This window comes from Peromyscus maniculatus, chromosome 12 (genome assembly GCF_049852395.1).
Source record: "Peromyscus maniculatus bairdii isolate BWxNUB_F1_BW_parent chromosome 12, HU_Pman_BW_mat_3.1, whole genome shotgun sequence".
Classification (NCBI taxonomy): domain Eukaryota; kingdom Metazoa; phylum Chordata; class Mammalia; order Rodentia; family Cricetidae; genus Peromyscus; species Peromyscus maniculatus.
Window position 1 is genome coordinate 42,558,681 of NC_134863.1, and position 19,975 is coordinate 42,578,655.

The following is a 19,975-nucleotide window of genomic DNA, read 5'->3' on the forward strand; positions in this document are numbered from 1 at the left end:
TGTATATATATATATATATATATATATATATGTGTGTGTGTGTGTGTGTGTGTGTGTGTGTATGTGTGTGTGTGTGTTCGTGTGCATGCGTGTTTGCGTGTGTGTGTATGTGTGTGTGTATCATGTCCAGGAGCCCAAGGTGTGAGGTATATCCTGTCCTATAAACTTCAAGGGAAAACCAGTTCCCAAGTATTTAAACCCTCAACAAATAGTAGCAGTATGAAAATAAATCAAATGAGAGATGTATGGTTATGTTGACAGCAGAGCCCTGACATTACCAGACATGTTTCCTTTTATACAGACATCAAGGATGAAGTCCCAGAAAGAGATGAACACTGGAAGAGGATGGTAGATACAAGGTTGTCATTAAAATGGAGACTCGGAGGGAAAAAAAATCCACACGGAGGAAAAGTGACTCAGACAAAATCTAACAGCTGAGTTCTTTACAGAGATTTATGGAGAAACTTGTACAGAATAAAAAAAGGTGCAAGACATATTACTGCCCTGGCACAATTCACAGACACTATTTAGCCAGAGTTGTCTACTATTTGCTTTCTCATCAGCCTGGTGTTTGATCTGGAATCCCTCTAGAACTAATAGTAAAAGGGAAACATTTCAGAAATTTAGGAAGTTTTAGTTGGCAATCGGGTTTTACTCTTCGCCTACACTGTGTGAGGTTACCCTTCGACTTAGAAGCTAGGGGACTGTTTCCCTTTATTTGACAGCCAACAAGAAACACGGTCTTGGACCTATTTGGCTGCAGTCCTGGGTAGCAGAGTTTGGCAGCCCTAGGGAGATGAATTTCTTAAGCCTGGGACCCGCCCAGAGCTGAGAAGCACCACTCTGGCAGCGGGTACTCTGTTGCTATGAGACAAAGACTAGGAAGGTGAGTGAGGCAGGAAGTCCCGCCTTTTAGCCCCAGTTGGCTTAGACTCCCGCTCGGGGCGCTCACGCCCACCTGCGACCCCCTCATTGGTTAGCTCCCCGGCGCCTTGCCACTTCTTTCCAGTTCCTTTCCTTGCCCCACTTTTGTTCCAGGCTACCCCAGACCCCATTCCCCTACGAGTTCTTCTCCAAGTGGGACGCAGGCGAGCGGGCCTTCCTCTGGGGCCATTGTGTACCGTGGAGGACGTGGACCCGGGGGTAGCGCGGGAGGAGACTCGGGTCCCCGCCCATTGGCTCCGCCCGCTGTCTGGCAGAGCGCGGGCTCTCAGGATTGGTCCGGAGACTTGAGGCCCCGCCTTAGCCCCGCCCCGCGCCCTAGTCTCCGGGGATGGCTCAGGGGTGGGGTGGCCAGTGAGTGGTCTCCTCCTCCGGCGGGCGCTGCGGCGGCCTCCCGAGAGTGGCGCGGGACGGCCGGGCGGGCGTGGAGCTGTCTGCACGGTAATTGCCGCGTCCCCATGTCTCGGTGTCCCCAGATCTCGGTGGCTTCTTCCCCGGAGCTCTCTCTTAGGGCGATTCCACAGAGTCCCCGCCCGAGGCACCCCAGCCAGGGCAGCGTGTGGTGTGTGGTGTGTGTGTAGAGTGGGACCCACGATCACGCGTGGCTCGGGAGGGCCGCGGTGACCTGAGCAGAGGAAGGAACGGGGAGCTCCGAGGTCGGACGCTGTTTGCTGGCCCGGGGGCCCTGAAGCTGGGCGCGGGCCATCAGGGAGAGGGGACAGCCCTGGCTTCCAGCTGCTGTCGCCACTACGGGCCTGAGCCAAGTGGGGATTTAAAGAGCAGTCCCTGGCTGGCCCGAGGCCCGGGAGGGAGCGGACTCAGGCTGGTTGCAGCCGGTGGGAGGTGCGTGCGACTGGCGCGGGATCGGGCAAGCTGTGGGACACCCGGGCCAGGTCTGGGGCTAGGGATACTTTATCCTCGCTGCATTCCGCGTCCCTTTCCGGGACCCTCGCGTGGCAGACGAGAGGCCCGACCCGGGAAAGGGGTACAGGCGTCCTGAAACAAAGCTTTGGGTCTTCTGATCCCGGGTAGGCAGACTTGGGGCCACCCGAGAAGTGAACTCCGCTGTGCGTGCCCGCCCTTGCCGGGTTCTCACCGCTTTTTAAGAAGAGCTTGTTTGTTGGTTCGCTTATTTGGCTCCAGGGGAAAACGACTCACCGCATTGCTTTAAAGAACTATTTGTGTGTCCGCGGCTGCTGGCTTTTGCCGGGGGAAATCCAAGTCCTCCGCCTTTGTTGACAACAGACTTGCCCCTTATGCGAGTGCGGCGCACTTTGCATTTATGTAATAACTTGGCGAAATCTAACAGCGTGAAGGAGGCTTCTCAGTGAAGCTCCCAACATGAATTTTAGGGTTTGCGGGCTCTGTTACTTTGAATCTGGATTACAACAGAAGGGGGAGGAACATTGAGTTCTTATCTGTTAAAAGTTGTTTTGTTGTTGTTGGTGAGCTGTAGCTGTGTGGAAAACCAGGAGGAAGATGAATCTTTAACTTCTGCTGTTGTGAAAGCAAACCTAGCGTTACAGTTCCTAACTTGGAGAATGCATACGCCGGGTGATTAAAAAAGTTGAATGTGGGACTGTCCGTTTTGTCCCACAATGGTGGAGAATATCACTAGTGGGTACAAGCGAGCCTCTCCAGTTCAGTTTCCTGTTGGGAAAATACTTTCTATCTAGCTAACTTTTTTTTCTTTCTGAAAATCTACCTTGCAAAAAGGACTAAGATTCCAGATGGCAAATTCTATGAATGGCAGAAATCCTGGTGGTAGAGGAGGAAACCCCCGCAAAGGTCGAATTTTGGGGATTATTGATGCTATTCAGGATGCAGTGGGACCCCCCAAGCAAGCTGCAGCTGATCGCAGGACTGTGGAGAAGACTTGGAAGCTCATGGACAAAGTGGTGAGTTCAGTGTGTGCACAAGGCCTGTCCACCCTGAATGCGGTTATCTCCAGTTTCCATTTATACATATGGTTAAAATAATCATCATTATGGCAGGGGGTTTTGGATTTGTCTTGGGCCATTTTTCTTCAATTCTGTGTTTGGAAAAGTTGGATTCCAAGCAAAGATTTTTTTTTTTTTCCTGTTTAACCTTTTGTCTTGCTTTTCAAGGTCCAGAGTTCCTGGATGTTACTCAGATATCCAGAGTTTTTACCATTGGCTGCTTTGGGTGGGTGTATGGCTATAGTATGGTTTAGAAGTTTGTTTAGTCTTATGTGGAGTTGCTTTTCTACTAGATAACAGAAGGTTAAACATAGTGAGTGAACTAAAGTCTCAGCTGGATCACACTTAGGACAGCCACATGTGTGATGTTGAAACATTCTCTGGGGAAAGAACCAGTGTTTTACTTTAGGAGTTTCCATTTTCTCTGTGTCAGCTCATTATCATTAAGAAAGGTTTTTTTTTTTTTTTTTTTTTGTCTTTACTGTTCGTGGCATCATCGTTATGGTTTCTTTCATCTACTATTCCCTTTTGAAACAGGGAACCTTTTTTTGGGTGTACATTGTTTATTGTGAAAGGAAAATGTATGTTGGAGGTTGTGTGGGCCAGAGAGTGTCAGAAACTTTCTGTGGTTTCTGCTTGTTGCTCTTAGATGAACTCTAGTTTCACAAGAAGAAACCAAACTGGATGTCAGTTCTCAGAACAGTCCAGTTAAAAGAGCCGTGTGAGCACCTCGCAGGGCCCTGCTGTAAAGCTAGCTGTGGAAGGAGGCTTGTGAGACAAGTGTGGTAGCTTACTTCTTTGCACAAAGTCATGCTTTATGATCTGGAAACAGTTAGACTTTGCTGCATTTTAGACATTAAAGAAAATGCTCCTCCTTAAGCAAGGAGGAGCCAAAGCTGGTTTGAAATCACAGAGTGGCATTTATCTTGGCTTTGGTTTGCTACTAAAGACAAAATTGGATACAAAGAAGCCGTGGAGTAGTAGTAACAAGACTGGGAGGTGGCACTCTTTGCTTTATTTTCATGTATCCTTATGGAGCCTGTGGATAAGGTAACTAAACCATGGGCCTGTCCTTGGATGGTCACTGGTGTCAAATGCAGAACCAGAATATTTTAACCAGGTGAATAGCATTAGTTTGGGACGTCAGTGTGACCTATTTAAGCTTCTGCCAATTTTTAAAAATTGTTATAGTAAAGTGCTCCAGACAGAATGATGTCATGATGTCAGAACATTGCAACTTGCTGCTGCTCGGGGTCAGGGTTTGGTTTTGAGCCTTGGACACTTAAGAATGAAAAATATGCAGTTGGAAAACTGCATGTATTTGGCGAGCACAATATGAGCCGTCTTTGCTTCTCTGTGGAGTATGCCCTTGAAGGTCATCCTTACTGCCTGAGTCATTAGTTAGTGGTGGGAGAGGAAATTCAAGGTTTGTTCCAGTCCTGTTACATAAGGAGGCAACAAACGGGTCAGATTTCACAGATGGTCCTTGTCCATACCAGTCCTCAAGATGGTCGGCATCTGTATGCTTGCAATTGAGGGCTAGAACATAAAATCAAAAAGATTTATATAAGGAAGTGGTGAGCAATAGTTGCTGTCAAGTCAGTGCAATAGTAAAAAAAAAAGTGGTATGCATAATTTTGCTCTGTGACCAGTTGTTTACCTACATATTAACTGCTTCCTTCAAGTTATTTCACCATGAGTTATAGTCAGTGGATGGTTATTTGACAGTTAAACACCTGCCATTGTTTATTAACCCTTTTGTGGGTTTAAACTGAGCTTCTCCAGTTGAGGAGTTTGACACACAGGGACCTCTCTTACCCCAAGTCTCTACTTAGTGGGATGTGGGTGCCGGTGTTGGCAAAAATGTGGCATGGCTTTCCCTATTCATCTTCATTCCTTGTCAAAGATGACAATGTGAATGCATTTGTGGGCTTTGTGGAGAAAACTCACCTCATTTGTCCTAAGAGTTTGGCATGTTTATTTCTTCCCTTATCACACAGTAAGAGAAAGGCACTGAAAATCACTAATCCTGATTGGCAACCTGTTAGTGAAGGTTGTAATGTAGAAGTCTTCTCCAACATGGGCTCATCTTCTCATATGTGACAGTGACGAAGGAAGTGGCTCATAATATCAACATTATGTGATGGTTCTTCAGGAACTTTATTACTAGTACAAAAATATTACCATTTGATGTATTACTTTAGAAAAGTAGCTACAGTAGTATGAATTTACTTTGTGACTAGCAGAATAAAAGCCTTCAGGTCTAATAGGTAGGTTGTTAAGCAAAAGTCAGGTTTAAGTGTAAGGTTACAGATTTCTTCATGAAGCCTCCTCCTTTGGGGAGGTCTTCAAATATTATTTGCAAGTCACTACTAAGTAACATAACTCATTTTAGAGGGGACAGTGAATCAGTCTAGGGCTGTAAAGGACATACCTCGTAAGCGTATAGTTTTATCATTCCTTGCTCTCTAGAACTTAAGATACTCAACTGAGAATTCAATTGCAACTAACTGTTCTGCTTTCCCAGGGCAGGCATTCTTTCCAAGGTCACCAAGACTAGGAGAAAGCAATTGCTCCTTGTGTTCTTTGTTAGTGTGTAATGTTTTGTAATCAGTAACACAGAGTTCACTCAGTGCATGCACTGAGAACTTGACTAATGGTGGATCCCAAGGCATCCCCTTTGGCCAGTTTTCTGGTCTTAGCTCTTCCTAAGAGACTGACCCTAAACCAGCGGGTCAGTGGATGTCTCACTGATACACTCATAGAACTATTCTTGAATACACATACTGGTTTAAATACACACAAAATCAAATGTGGAATTTGTTCCAAAATTGTTACAGGCACGGTTTCCTAAGCACTTACTGAGGGTCTCTTGTGTGTTACTAAGTAATTATTACTGGGGCAGACAAGGTAAGACATAGCACTATCCTGGTCTGTGAATCGGGAGCAAGACATATGAGTTGGTAATGGCCACGGGGTATGGAGTATAGACTCAAACAAAGCACAGTGGAAGCAGAATAGAGGATACATACCTCATTCTGGACCATGGTTTTCTGTTTGGATTCTGCCTTTTAGGAAGAGTGTTATTGTACTCCTCCTGTTGGAAATGCTGAAGTGAGGGTAAGGAAATGGTTGCTAATCTGTGTGGTTGGAGTCATAATTTATTAATGTGAGGTTCCTAAATGTGGTTTGCACAGGAGTCTGAGCCAGGTGATGGAAAACAGAAGAAACCATTTGTCTTCTAATAGATGCTAAATGCCCTGAGTGTACATGGATGCTCGGGAAATTAGAAAATAATGAATTGATGCTAAAAAGCAAAGCAGCTGAGTACCTGTCTATGCTTTTGTCTTGTTGTCCTTGCCATTTGTTTGAAGTTCCATTGGTACATAAGTGTTAAGAGCACTTAGACAGCGGTGACGCCAAGTAGCATTTTCCTGCCTCTTACCCATAGCACGTCACTGAGACTTGACATAATTTGTTCTCTCTGTGTGTGATTTCACCAGAATGAAATTTGAAGCTTATCAATCAGTGATGCATAGGTTATGCATATAGATAGTTTAAAAATAATAGTACTAGAAGATTACTTTTCAAAAGTTGCATTTCTTCTCCATCTGAAAAAGATTCTACAAGCTATAAAATAGAGTTCCCCTTCCCTGAGTGGTACTGGGTGTGTCACCCTCACTGAGCAGGTGTGCTACCCACCACTGGGCTACATCACCAAGGTACTTTTGACTCTTTTTTTTTTTTTTTTCCCCCCCCCGAAACAAGATCACATTAAATTGCCAAAATTTTGAATTTACTTTTTTAGCCCAGACAGGCTTTGAACTTGTGGTCTCCCTAGCCTCCAGAGTAGCTGGGATGACAACCCTGTATTTCAGACCCGAAGGTTTTCTGTGCAAATTCTGTTTGTTGGTTTTCCAAGGCCTCAATAAAGAGAATAATACTGATTTGAATTATTCTTGTATTTCGTTTTCTTTCTTGAAGTCATTCATTAGCGGAATCCTGGGCCCTATTAAATCTTGATTGGTTATAATAACACACTAGCTGTCAGGGCAGCTTATTACTGAATTAGATTTTGAATCTGTGCTAACATAATTGGTGTGATTCTAAGGTTTGGTACTAGTGACACCTAGGAAAAACTTTGTTTGCCATAATTAAAGTTTTAAAGGGACCCTGCCAAGAGTTACCTTGGCATATCCCTGTGATGGAAAACAGACAGATAATGGAAGCTTTAATTGGTTAATTATTTTTTAACTCTTAAAAATTATTTTAACATTTAGATTTGCCTTTCAAAAGTTGTTTTTTATATGCTGTCAGTTTCTTTACTGATTTTTTTTTTTCAAATCCTAGCTATGGTCAGATATCATTTGTGAATAATTGCATCACACAGTATATTAAATAAGTGCTTTAATATGATGTAATACTGTACCTAGTGGAGGTGACTGCTGCTTGCTGGGGGCGAGAAGTGGGTTGAAAGGGACTGTCCAAGTGTTCTAGAAGATAGTTTGAACTTAGGGTGGGGGATGGAAGGGAGGCATAGAGGGAAATTGTTGAGTTAGAGAGAGTAAAGTAGAAAAGGATGATAGAAACTTCAATTTCCTTAAAGAATTTGGATTCAGTTTATTTGGTTGGCGTGTAGTTGTTGAAAACTTTTGATCAGGGAGAAAAAGAAATCAAGGATTGTCTTCATATACTACTCTCCTGACTGTGAAGGTTGGAGTAATGTTAAAGAAGAGTGAGAGAGGGAGAATTAAAAAGTGTGGTAAGAAATCCTAAAGAACTAGAAGGTCTAGAACATTGGCAGTGGGTTCAGCAAGTGCGTGGCCAGAGTGGAAGGTATTTGGAAGAAAGGCTCCCGTTCTGAGAACCTTGAGGGCTGGAGACTGAAAGAGAAGGTGAAGTGAAAGTGACTGGAGGTTTTCAGCCCGGTTGACTCTGAAGACCATGGAGCCCCACTGAGATGGGGCCCAGGAAGGGAAAGGAAGGCTGAGCTTGAAGGTTGCTCTGTTTGTTTTGCGTTGAGTAGTTGATTTTGAAGTGAGAATGTTGGGTATATAATTCAGAGAGCATTTGAAACCAGGATGTGTATTTGGTAGATGTGTTCAGAGGCATAGCATCTCAAGCTGTAGCAGCTCAAAGGAGTTCTGAGGCAGAGCAGTGGAGTCAGAAACAAAGCCAGTTATTGGGACTATGGGGGATATTTATTTAGAGGTTGTAAAGGGAAGGGAATCTTGACATAGAATAGGAATAGAAAGGTAGAAAAAGAACAGTTTTGAATTGATGCTAAATACAGAGCTAAGATTCTTTCAAGTTCTTCGAAAGTTAAATTTAAGTAGAGAAACTAAACAGGGTAAAACTTAGGAAGTCATTGGGTTTCCTAATCAGAGGCTATTGTTGACTTTGGCACATTAATTTCACTTGTGATGTGGCCAGATTAGAAGGTATATGGAGATAATTTAGTGGTTCTACAACTGTAGCAACAGGGAAAAAAAAAACAAAGAAAGTTATGATAGCTTGAGGATTTATTGAAGGTTGAAATTAATTGTGTGTGTGTGTGTGTGTGTGAGTGTGCGAGCATGTGTGTGTGTCTATGCATGAGCAAGACAGAGATAAAACAAGATATAAGGTGTACAAGAAGAAGGAATAACTGAAGGCATTCTAGATTGTAATGTGGAAAGGGAAAGCTATAGAGAAGCAACTAGAAGGGCTAACCTTGGCAAATAGGTATAATTTCCATGTAGGCAAGAGGCAAGTGAAGCACATACAGGGACGTTTTGAGTGAATGTGTACATTTCCTATTAGGTTGGCAAGTAGTTTAAGATATTTGCAGGGTTTACGCCATATCTTAAAGTTGTATATTATAGGCCAGTCTTCTAGCAACGAAGTAGGTAAATAATATAAATATAAACAGAAGCCTGTTTTCTTCCTTCACATTAAAGATCATCTCAATTACATCCTGTGATGATAATAATGCTGCCATGTCACTTTTGTCTGTTCTGCCTCATCATATTTAAAGCTTGTTTTTTAGAGTATGTTTATAGGGTGGCATTTTTTTTTTTTGATTAATGAAAGAAACTTTAGATAATATTGGACCAACATGTATAGCTTAGTTTCTTAGTTAAGGTTTCTATTGTTGTGAAGAAACACCATGACCACAGCAACTCTTATAAAGGAAAACATTTAATTGGGGCTGGCTTAGAGTTTCAGAAGTTCAGTCCATTATCTTCATGGCACTGTGTAGGCAGACATGGTGTTGGAGGAGTTGAGAGTTCTCCAGGCAGCAGAAGCAACTGTGTCCCACACTGGGCATAGCTTGAGTGTATGGTACCTCAAAGTCCATCTCCACAGTGACACATTTCAACCTCCTAATAGTGCCACCCACTTTGGGCCAAGCATACATATTCAAACCACCATACTTGGCATGTTAAGATTTAAGTAATTGTTAAGCTGAATCAAAATATCACATGCCAGCAGTTAAAGTAGTTCTTAGTATTTTATCTGTTCAAAGATTGGTGGGTGTTTTTATACCTGCTTCTTTTCTCTAGGAAGAAACTAGAAGATTCAGTGTAAGGTGACAAAAATAGTGGCCTGTCTTTAGTCTTACTCCTGCACAGAACACCCCGGACTCTTTAAGGGTTTCATACAGCATGAAAAGTTTTCACCAGCTGAAAGTACTCTTAAAAAAAAAGAAAAAAGGAAGGAAGGAAGAAAGAAAGAGAAAGAGATTAGATCACAGTTTTGAGCAGAGTGGCCAGAGCCTTTATCTTGTACGTTTATAAACTCTGCAGGGACTTGCCTTGTTGTGATAGAATGTAAAGTACAGGGAGAAGAAGAACTAGAAAGAAATGAGAGATGGATTTGCACTGGGCATGGTGCTGAGCGCTTCACATTTTTTTTTTTTTGTTTCAAAAATTAAGAAAACCAGTGAGACTTCCAGAAAGAAACAGAGCCAGGGCCCAGGCTTGATTGTTCCCAATGTGTGTCCCTTACAGCAGGATAGTGAGGCACACTGCTGTCGAGTGACCTTTCTCTTACAGCATTTCAATCAGAAAGGTGTTTACTATTTATATTTGGTACCACCAAACTCTACTCCGGATATTCAGTTTGGGGAGATTTAGTCAATAATTACATGGATATTTTCCTATATTCTTTCTATCAAACACTTGCTGGACCTCTCTGTACAAAGTGAGAAAGACAGACTAGAGAAGAAAACAGATAGGTTCTCCATGTGAGATGAAGACACATGAATATTTTAACTATAATGATTGTTTGTTAAGCTTTTAATATTAACCTCCTAAAGGTACTGTCATTATAAAACAGAAAGGAATTATACTTCTCTAAATCCCACTATAAGCAGTTTTAAGCTCATGGCCAATTCTATATACTAACTTCCTTTTGCCTAATATACTGTGAAGAGTGCTGTGTTATTTTATACTTACTCTGTAATATGATGCTTTTATGTGTACTTTATTCCTTTGTACTTTTATATGTTTAGGAAGTTGCTAAATTAAGATGGAAAGAACCTAAAGCCATTCAGATGCTTTTTATTCCATGACACTCATGTAGCTGGAGTAAGATAGCCCTGATAATGTTCACAGAGCAAGAGCAAGCAAGGCGTTCACACTACTGTCTTCAAACTGAGATCCCCAATTGGTGTGCTCTTCCCTGGAGAGGACCACCTTTCCTGCTTCCAGCTTTACTTGGCTGTCTGTAGTTCTTTGTGTAGAGTTGAGGCCTTAGGGCTTCCCCCTGTACGCTTTGGCATGTACATTGGTGTGCTCTCTGTTCAGCTCACGTTTGGAGGGTCATGTTGGTGAGACTTTGTGGACACAGCTTTTCATGTTACTAGGAAACATGTTTCATGTTACTAGGAAACATTTTCATGTTACTAGGAAATCTCACAGCAAAGTCCCTGATCTTCTGGCTCTTACAGCCTTTCTGCCCTCTCTCCTGAAACGTTCCCTGAGTCTTATGTGTGGGGCTGTTTTGTGGCTGTATCTATTGGGACTTGTCAAGTGATAGACATTCAGCCCTGAAAACAAACGTGAGCATAGCATTATATGGACTCAAGGTTATATTTAGGAATATATATGTATAAACAAATACATATATGCATGCAATAACAACTGATGAAGAAAGAGGTTATGAATTTGAAGGAGAATGGGGAGGAGTATATGGGAGGGTTTAGAGGGAGGAAAGGGAAGGGAGAAATGTAATTAAAATACAATCTAAAAGAGAGAGAGAGATGCATGGGTTCTTGGGGTTTAGCTCAATGGTAATAGAATGTTAGCTTAGCTTGAATGCGACCCTGGGTCCAGTCTCCAGTCCCACACGAGTAAACACAACATACATACTTGGTTTGGAGATTACATGACTTGCTTCGGTGTCACTGGATGATCCACACGTTGAAGTATGCTTTGGAATGAAAGTTATTTACAGTATAGACACAGTTGCTTACCATTGATGTTTCCATTTGGTTTTGTAAAACTTCTTTCATAGATTTAGAGCTGGTTTTAACCTAATTTGCAAGGCATGTTAGCTTATCTACAACCTCTTTATTACCTTTTGGCTGTAAATTTTCATTAAGACACAGCCAGAAATCTTTAAATGTAAGAACCTTCCAAGAATAATTAATAGCTTTAAAGTTTTTTTTATAGCAATAATAAATTCTGGTTTTATGTGTGTGCCCTTGCTTTGATATAGTTGAAAATGTCTAATTGTATGATTACATATGTCTGTGTTTATTGAAATATGTAAAGTATATAGATGCTAAACAATAATTTTATGTATTTGAATCAACATAGACTATATGAACAGAGAGTTCCCTTCAACATCTTTAAGTAGAGTTAAATGCGAGTGTCCGTTTTGCATGACTCTAGAGTGGCTGATCCTTATGTCAATCATCTTGGTACTGAGAAGTAGCCCACAGCAAGTTGCATTTCCATGTTTTAATACTGTCATGTCACAATGAGGAAGTTGCTTTTAGTGATTTTCAAGGTTTTTAAAGACTTCTCTTTAAAAGTTCAAAAACCCTTGGGTCAATGACTATAATGACATTTTCAGCCTAATTCTAAACCTGATTGGTTTTCTTTTTTTCTTTACTGGTTCAAAAGAAGAGTGATTGTGTTGACCAATTCTTTTTGTTATTAGTCAGTGCCCTAAATTAGTCCTTCATTGCATAGCAGGACGTGGGTTTATTTCTCTGTGAAAGCTCTGTTGTATAGCTACCAGGTCTCATTGTAGGTGCAGCCTAGGTGTTTCTAGAAGAGCTTTAACCTTGTGGCAAGCTTCACTCCCCACTCCCCCTTAATGCACTGTTTTTAGAGAAGCTATTTTTCTTTCCCTGGCTTTGTAGTTCCTTGCACATAGCAAGCACTTAATAAATATTTATTGAATGGGATTGAATTTGACCTGCTTAGAAGTCATAGTCCTGGGATAGGAGTATTCATTTTGGGCAGGAGCGGTCATAAATCACAGAGTTTAGCAGTAATCCAGCTGATGAACTGCGCTTTCAAAGCCATACATACAGTAGCTCAGCTCCGTCAGTTTCCTTTCTCCTGTACAAACTCTGAAAACAGTGTTGCCTGCAGGGTCCTGGTACACCAACTGATTCTAGCCTTCTTCAGGTCTTCTGTACTATATACTTGACAGCCTTCCTGTGCTCCCACACTTTAGCACAGCTGCATGAACCTCTTCTTTATCCAGGTGTCTCCTAAGCCTTTGCAAATGATTTACCTGGAATAGTCCTTTCTGCAAATTTAGGCATGCTTTCTTGATGCTCTTGGGAATGTGACTTAGCTGCTCGTTCTCTCCCCTAGAGCTTTGTTCCATACTTCACCTCAATTCTGAATTCTGTAATTCTTTTTACACCACCAGCCTCTCCCACTAGAAAACTCCATGAGGACATAAAAGTGGAAATGAGCTTGGAAGAGAATCATTAATTATATGCCTAATTCTAATTCAGTTGTATTATAGTTAGGAACATGAGGGGCCCAAGGTGCTGAAGATGCAGGGGCCCAAAGTTCAGAAGAGGCAGAGAGGTCCAAGGTCCAGAAGAGGCAGGGGTCCAAAGTCCAGAAGATGTAGGCGTCAGAGATTCAGGGTCCTGACGTTCAGAAGATGCAGGGTCCTGAGGATCAGAAGATGCAGGGTCCTGAAGTTCAGAAGATGCAGGGTCCTGAGGTTCAGAAGATGCAGGGTCCTGAGGTTCAGAAGATGCAGGGTCCTGAGGTTCAGAAGATGCAGGGTCCTGAGGTTCAGAAGATGCAGGGTCCTGAGGATCAGAAGATGCAGGGTCCTGAAGTTCAGAAGATGCAGGGTCCTGAGGTTCAGAAGATGCAGGCTCTTGTGTTGGATCGATGGTTTCTTAATTGTCCCTTAATCTTGGTAGTTCTTAGCTTTTTAAATCTGGAAATGAATGGATTGGATGAGATCTTTTCTAAGATCCCTTCCAGCAAGAATCACATTGCTCCTAAGTTAATTATATAGAACAGGGTCTCGTTTGCCAGACTCCTTAAGGCAGGAAGTATATTCTACTCATCTGTAATTTCCTGGCACATAGCTTAGTACCTGATATATGGAAGTTATTCAGAGAGTTTTGTCCTTTAATCAAGTAGTGTGTTTTCCACATGAAATTACAATAAAAAAAAAAGCAAGTGAGAAAAATGTCATTTGGTGAATAGTGAATTAGATATCCACAAAATTGAAAAGTATCTATTAAAAACAATTAATTAGAATATCTAAAAAAATACGTGATTTTTTTTTTATTAAATAGTTAACAGATTAACCAATGGAACAAATGAATTTGAAGTTGCCCTGTCCCCTCTTTACAAGTTAATAATTTATCAATCTGTGACATTTTACAAGGACATGTTGCTAAAATGGGTCCACTGTAAGAGCTTGGAATTCTTGTGTGCTCATGCTAACTGTCAAGAACTGAAAAACTGGAGCTGGTAAGATGTGGCTCAGTGGGTGAAGATGCTGGCAGCCAAGCAGGTGACCTGAATTCTGTCCCTGAACCCATGTAGTGGAAGGAGAGAGCTGGTTCTGTCAAGTTGTTCTCCGATTTCCACCCACATGCCCTTGCACATTTACACAGACACACACAGACACAGACACATACACAATGTAATAAGAAAATAAGTCGACAAATAGTTGAGAAGCTATGTCCTAGGTGTGTAAATCACTGACATATGGTCCATGGTCACGGCAGAGTGAGCTTCCGCTCTTGGTCTGTGCCAGCTGCCAGCCCTTCCACTCTACAGAGACTGCTATTATTTAATAAGAGAGTCCACCCGACCCTTGCCAAGAAAGCTCTGCAGGATTGAGGTAATGTTCTTATACTTAAGTCAAACCCTTACCTCTGGGTTGTTAATTGTATACCTATAGAACTCACGTATGAAAATTAAGCATATTACACAGTCAAACCATTTATACAAAGTGTGTTTGTGTATTTGTGTGTGTGTGTGTGTGTGTGTGTGTGTGTTTATGTGTGTGTGTGTGTGTGTGTTAGTGGTTCTATCATTAAAGGCTAGATTCACAATTTAAAAGACAGAAGTGTGTGTGTGTGTGTGTGTGTGTGTGTACACTGATTCTTTTCAGTCAATTATACTGTTTTATTTACTAGTTGTATACTATGTGCCTAAATCTTCTGACTTAGGAACTGTACACAGTGGGAGAAAATAGGATAATACAACAGGTCAGAGTGGGAACTGGTTTTGTTTAAGGTCGATGCCTGACAATGTAAGCCAGAGTTTTCTTAAAAAAACAAAACAAAAACAACAACAACCCCCCCCCCCCCCACCACCACCACCAAAAAAACCCATGATTGAGCCTGGTGTGGTGGTTTGTGCCTTTAATACCAGCACTTGGGAGGCAGAGGCAGGTGGATCTCTGAGTTCAAGGCCAGCCTGGTCTACAAAGCGAGGTCTAGGACAGCCAGGGCTGTTACATAAAGAATCCCTGTCTCGTCGGGCGGTGGTGGCACACGCCTTTAATCCCAGCATTGGGGAGGCAGAGGCAGGCGGATCTCTGTGAGTTTGAGGCCAGCCTGGGCTACCAAGTGAGTTCCAGGAAAGGCACAAAGCTACACAGAGAAACCCTGTCTAGAAAAACCAAAAAAAAAAAAAAAAAAAAAGTAATCCCTGTCTCGAATAGCAACAACAACAACAAAAGCCATATATATATGTATGATGTATCTTCACAGAAGGAAATGTGATAATGCGAGGGTAGTTTATTTCACTAATTGTTGACCAATTTTTACTTGTGTTCACTCTTTTTGAAATTAGTACAGTTTACCCATTTTCTGTTTGTCACAGCATTTTTGTGCATGTCCAGAAGCAGGTGTATGTTTTTTGAAACCTGAAACTTATTATTTGAAGGGTCCCGGCTACATTACTATATAAGCTTGATTAGGAAGGAGAATTTTCCTTACAGTTATAGAAAAAACAAATTAAAAATTTGAAAAGCTCCCAAGACTGTACATGTTGATGAACATATTTGCACCCTGTCTCACACACCGCCTCTTGCTCTCAGCCTCTTCTGTTACCCACACGGTCTTCCAAGCCTGGCTTCCATGAGGCTGTTTGGATGGCATATGAATGTGGACCTCCCTGGCCCCATGTCGGCATGGTCAATTTTATGATACTTGTGTGTTCCTGAAGATATATATATATATATATATATATATATATATATATATATATATATATAACTCCATTTATTAAGGATTGTGTATCTTTAGTGTTTACAGCACACGATTTTGATACAGCTATGAAGAGAAAGAGGTACTGTAGTCCATTGAGTAAACACATCCACTTTGTTTTGCGGTGAGAGTGTCTGCAGCCCTTTACCCTAGCCCCTTGGGTATATGTGCAGGGTGATGCTGCTGACTCGGTCCCCGCACTTTATGTTAGGTCTCCAGACCTGTTCGTCTCCCTTCGCTGCACTCTGTGCCCTTTGACCTGCTTTCCCCACTTTCTCTTCTCCCTGCCCTTCAACTTGGTTCTACTTACTTCATGTCTTCATTTTTAGATTTTGTATATAAATGAGATCACACAGGATTTTTTTCTGTCTGGCTTATTTCAGCCTGCCAACCATAATTTTACTATTTTTGGAAGTGACTGTAGGCTTTGCATACAAAGCCTCTAAACCCATGCTAAATGTCTCTCTAACTCAGCTTCCTATTAGCCAGGTTCTAGAAACGTCCTTTGGCCACACCACTGCCACTCAAATGTGAGGTTCAGTATGATGGGAAGGAAGCTGACAAAGTTGTTAATTTATTGTGTTTAAAATACCTTGCTCTGAAATCTTTTCTAAAAACAAAACATGCACACAACCAAAAGGAAGGCCACATGTCTGAGAGACTCAGGGCCTTGTGCTACGCTGATATAATAGATCTTCCTGCAGGTGGAAATTCAGAGTTCACGAGTACTGCCTTCATACCTAAGTAAAGCATTATGCAGTTCCCAAAGATCTTTTCACAATTAGTTGATTGGTGGGTTCCCAATACCCTAGTCCTAGGACAGAATGAACTGGTCTTTTTTTTTTTTTTTTTTTTTTTTACTGGCTAAGTCATATTAACATATAAGAGTGACTGCAGTGTAGATTTGAATTAGCACTTCTTTTTTTCTGGTAGAAAGCATTTTCAGTTCTGCAGGAGGCACTTACTCTTCAATGCTCCAGTGACCGGGTGGCACCTGGTGGGATGACCAAATGGTATACGTCACATGTTCATAGGCCTGCTAGTCACTGTGAGGGGGAAAGACTTGTTGAGACCTGACACCTGTTTAACTGCTTAATAACTCGGTTGTTAAAATTACATATCTGCTAAAAAATTCTCCTCAGGGTTCAGAAACAATGGATCAAAATATTAATTAAAATCTGCGAAATAGCTTTCACCATGAATTTAATAGAATAAAATAGCATCTTAAAATTAGCTATTCACTGGTCACTTGCTTTCATTAAAAAGAGTAGCGGCATTATAAGGTGATTAGTGAGCAAGATACTGGAATTCTATTAAACTCTATACATTAGGACATTATAGAACAGATAATCATGATGTTAGGGTTGAAAACGAGGATGTGATAAAGGAAAGCCTGCGTGGATTAAAAGATAGGATTCAGTTATTGTAAGAGCAAAGTATTTGTTGCTGCTTTGTAAACTGAATCAGTAATTCCAAGTACAGATTACATTGTGGAAGAGAAAGGGGACATAGTTCTATTCGTTTATCATTTTTCTGTGAGAGAAAAATCTTATAGTTCTCATCAAAAATTTTCTTTCTTTGTTTGTTTTAGGTAAGATTGTGCCAAAATCCCAAACTGCAGTTGAAAAATAGCCCACCATATATACTTGACATTTTACCTGATACGTATCAGCACTTGCGACTTATATTGAGTAAATATGATGACAACCAGAAGCTTGCTCAACTGAGTGAGAATGAATATTTTAAAATCTACATTGATAGTCTAATGAAGAAGTCAAAACGAGCGATACGGCTCTTTAAAGAAGGCAAAGAGAGGATGTATGAAGAACAGTCACAGGACAGGTGAGTACACGTCGGATGTCTACTGTTCATTATTTCATATTCTTATGTTGCTTTTTACCTCAGAGTGAACAGAAGTGCCATGACTATGTTTGGGGGAATATATCATTTCCTTGTGTATCTACTTTTCACATTATTTAAGTTTGGCATAAGTTTAGGTGGAAAACTGAACCTGAGCCAATGTTCTTGCTTTTCTATAGACTACTGATTAGAGTAGTTTGAGTTTCACAGGAAGACTGCTCACAGTAGTTCATCCTCCTTCCTCCCAGGCAAGTAATCTTCTCCAGTTTATATCTTTTGTGTGAATTTTCCTCAAAACGTGTGAACAAGCACCTCTTCTCCCCAGATAGGCCACTGACAGGACAAGGAAACAATTGCACCTAAGTCCAGCTTGGTAAACCAGTGTGATTACTGGGCTTGTGTATAGAGGTTGGGTAACAACCATCACGAGAGCTTCACTGCAAACTTCCACTGTAGCGTGGGTGATGACTCTGAAGCCGTATTCCTAGCATCTTATCTTCGGTTAACCTTCTTCCTCTACTGCCCCCCGCATGCTGAGGGCCATAGGTCTAGGAGGCAGGAGAGGGTGGCAGGTGGACTGCCAGGTGAGCAGCCAAGGGTCTGGTGAGCCCTCTACCTCATTGTACGAGAAGATGTCAGAAAGCTCCATTTCTATGAATGTAGCCATCACTGTATGCTTTTGTCTATTTTGTTGCCATCGCTGTGGCATCAAGGTTTTCTGTAGATCACCAGAGCAGTATCTACTCTGTGATGGATGTGGTCATGCTCAGCCTTGAGAATGAAGCTTCACCACAATGCCATCTTTGCTTTAGTGTGGTCCACAGTGCCGTCAACGAATCGGTCTTGATCACTTTGTATTTGAGTTTACTGTTTGTTTGCATCGTTCTATGGTTTATAAATATATATTTGTCGTGTATCTACCCATACTCCATAAAAAATCCCTCTGTTGGGCTGGAGGAATGGCTCAGTTGTTAAAGGCTAAAAATTATGACCAAAATGGCAAAAATGCTCTATGTTCTAGCTAGTGAGTGTGCAATAAGTTTACTTTTCAGACTGGCCTCCTGCTGGTCTTTTTATAGCTCCACAACTCACTTTTTATTTCATGGAATATGCCATTGCATGCTTATGGCACAGTTTGTTTTAACACCCACTCTCATGTTGAAGGGTTAACTTGATTGCCTAAACTTGGGACAGCTCTTGTTGGAGCTGCTCAGGACATCCAGTTCATCTGTGGAAACAGGAGCATGGTTGTAAGATTACATGACTTTTCCCATGTTTAATTTTGTAATTTCTAGACTTTCATAGTGACTGTATTGTTTTTCATTCCCACCGATAATGAATGACATTTCTTGGTGCTTATCTCCATCAGCATCGGGTGTTGAAGATACTATATTTTAGATCCACTGGGTAGGGAAAGGCTTATATGATACAGTTCATTCCATGTAGTCCATGTGTGTTCTGTCTGTGCTTTCTGTCTTTCTCTGGGTATCTCTGTCTGTCTTTCTCTGTCTCTGCAACCCACCCCCATCTCTCCCTCTCAAAGATAAGATTTCATGTAGACTAGAATGGCCTCAAACTTTCTGTTCTTAATTTTATTTTTGAATTTTTATTTTGTGTGCGTTGGTGTTTTGACTGCCTTGTCTGTGTGAAGATGTGGGGTATCCTGGAACTAGAGTTACATACAGTTGTGAGCTGCCATGTGGGTGCTGGGAATTGAACCTGGGTCCTCTGGAAGAGCAACCAGTGCTCTTAATTGGAGAGCTATCTCTCCAGTCCTGGCCTCAAACTTTCTGTGCACTCAGGCCTTGTCTTGAACTCTTGATCCCCCTGCCTCTGCCTTCTGATGCTACTGGGGTATGTCATTCTGGTTTTCAAGCAGCTGATTATGAGATAGGAGTCTCTCAGTGACCTTCAGACCTGCCAGTAGCTAAATATTTACTTCAAACAGGATGCTGGGTTTCTCTAACCGGATTCTTTGTGTAAGGGAATTGATGTTTGTTGCCTGGTCTTTTAGGTTTCCAATTTCAATCTCTCTCTTCAGCTAGATAAGGGAACTGATAGTTTGTCCCTTTCCTGAACTATCTTAAATTTACCTAGAATATTCACTGAGTGTAACAGTATTTCCACCTTGATAACTAGTATGAATTAAGATATATAATGTCTTAGCATTGGATGAATTCATTTACCTCTCTGAATTTGAGTTCCTTAAAATAAGAAAACCTCTAAGAAACATGTAATGTTTCTTTTATATCAGAAACATAACCACATTTGGTTTGAGATGGTTTAGGGTTGTATAATGGAAAATGTAGTTGTCTTGGTATGGAGGCTCTGGAATTGTTTGTGAGTGCTGGCCAAACAAATACACGGAGCTTGTAAAACGATCCAGTTAAGGCATAGCAAAGCCCTCTGCCAAAGGTAAAATGACATCAATGTTTATTTCAAATGTTTTCTAACTCATTCACAACCCTGGTTTATCCACAGAGTGTAACTGATTATGTAACTCTGGGCTCCTCACTTGATGTTCTTGGAA

At 41.5% G+C, this 19,975-nt stretch overlaps 1 protein-coding gene across 7 annotated transcripts in view; it reads left to right on the plus strand.

Moving 5' to 3' along the window:
* Positions 1–884: 884 nt before the first annotated feature.
* The window catches only part of Cblb (Cbl proto-oncogene B), a 186,031-nt gene continuing 166,940 nt past the window's right edge, over positions 885–19,975 (plus strand). For 3 of the 7 annotated variants that reach the window (XM_006989988.4, XM_042259418.2, XM_076548982.1), the window contains exons 1-3: positions 1,267–1,383; positions 2,659–2,840; positions 17,177–17,427. In XM_006989988.4, the coding sequence (XP_006990050.1) occupies positions 2,673–2,840; positions 17,177–17,427 (419 nt within the window). In that variant the 5' untranslated portion in view covers positions 1,267–1,383; positions 2,659–2,672. Of the gene's footprint in view, positions 1,384–1,503; positions 1,786–1,834; positions 1,971–2,658; positions 2,841–17,176; positions 17,428–19,975 lie in introns of those variants that run through there. The other 4 variants (XM_006989990.4, XM_076548981.1, XM_076548979.1 and 1 more) reach the window with 4 other exon arrangements.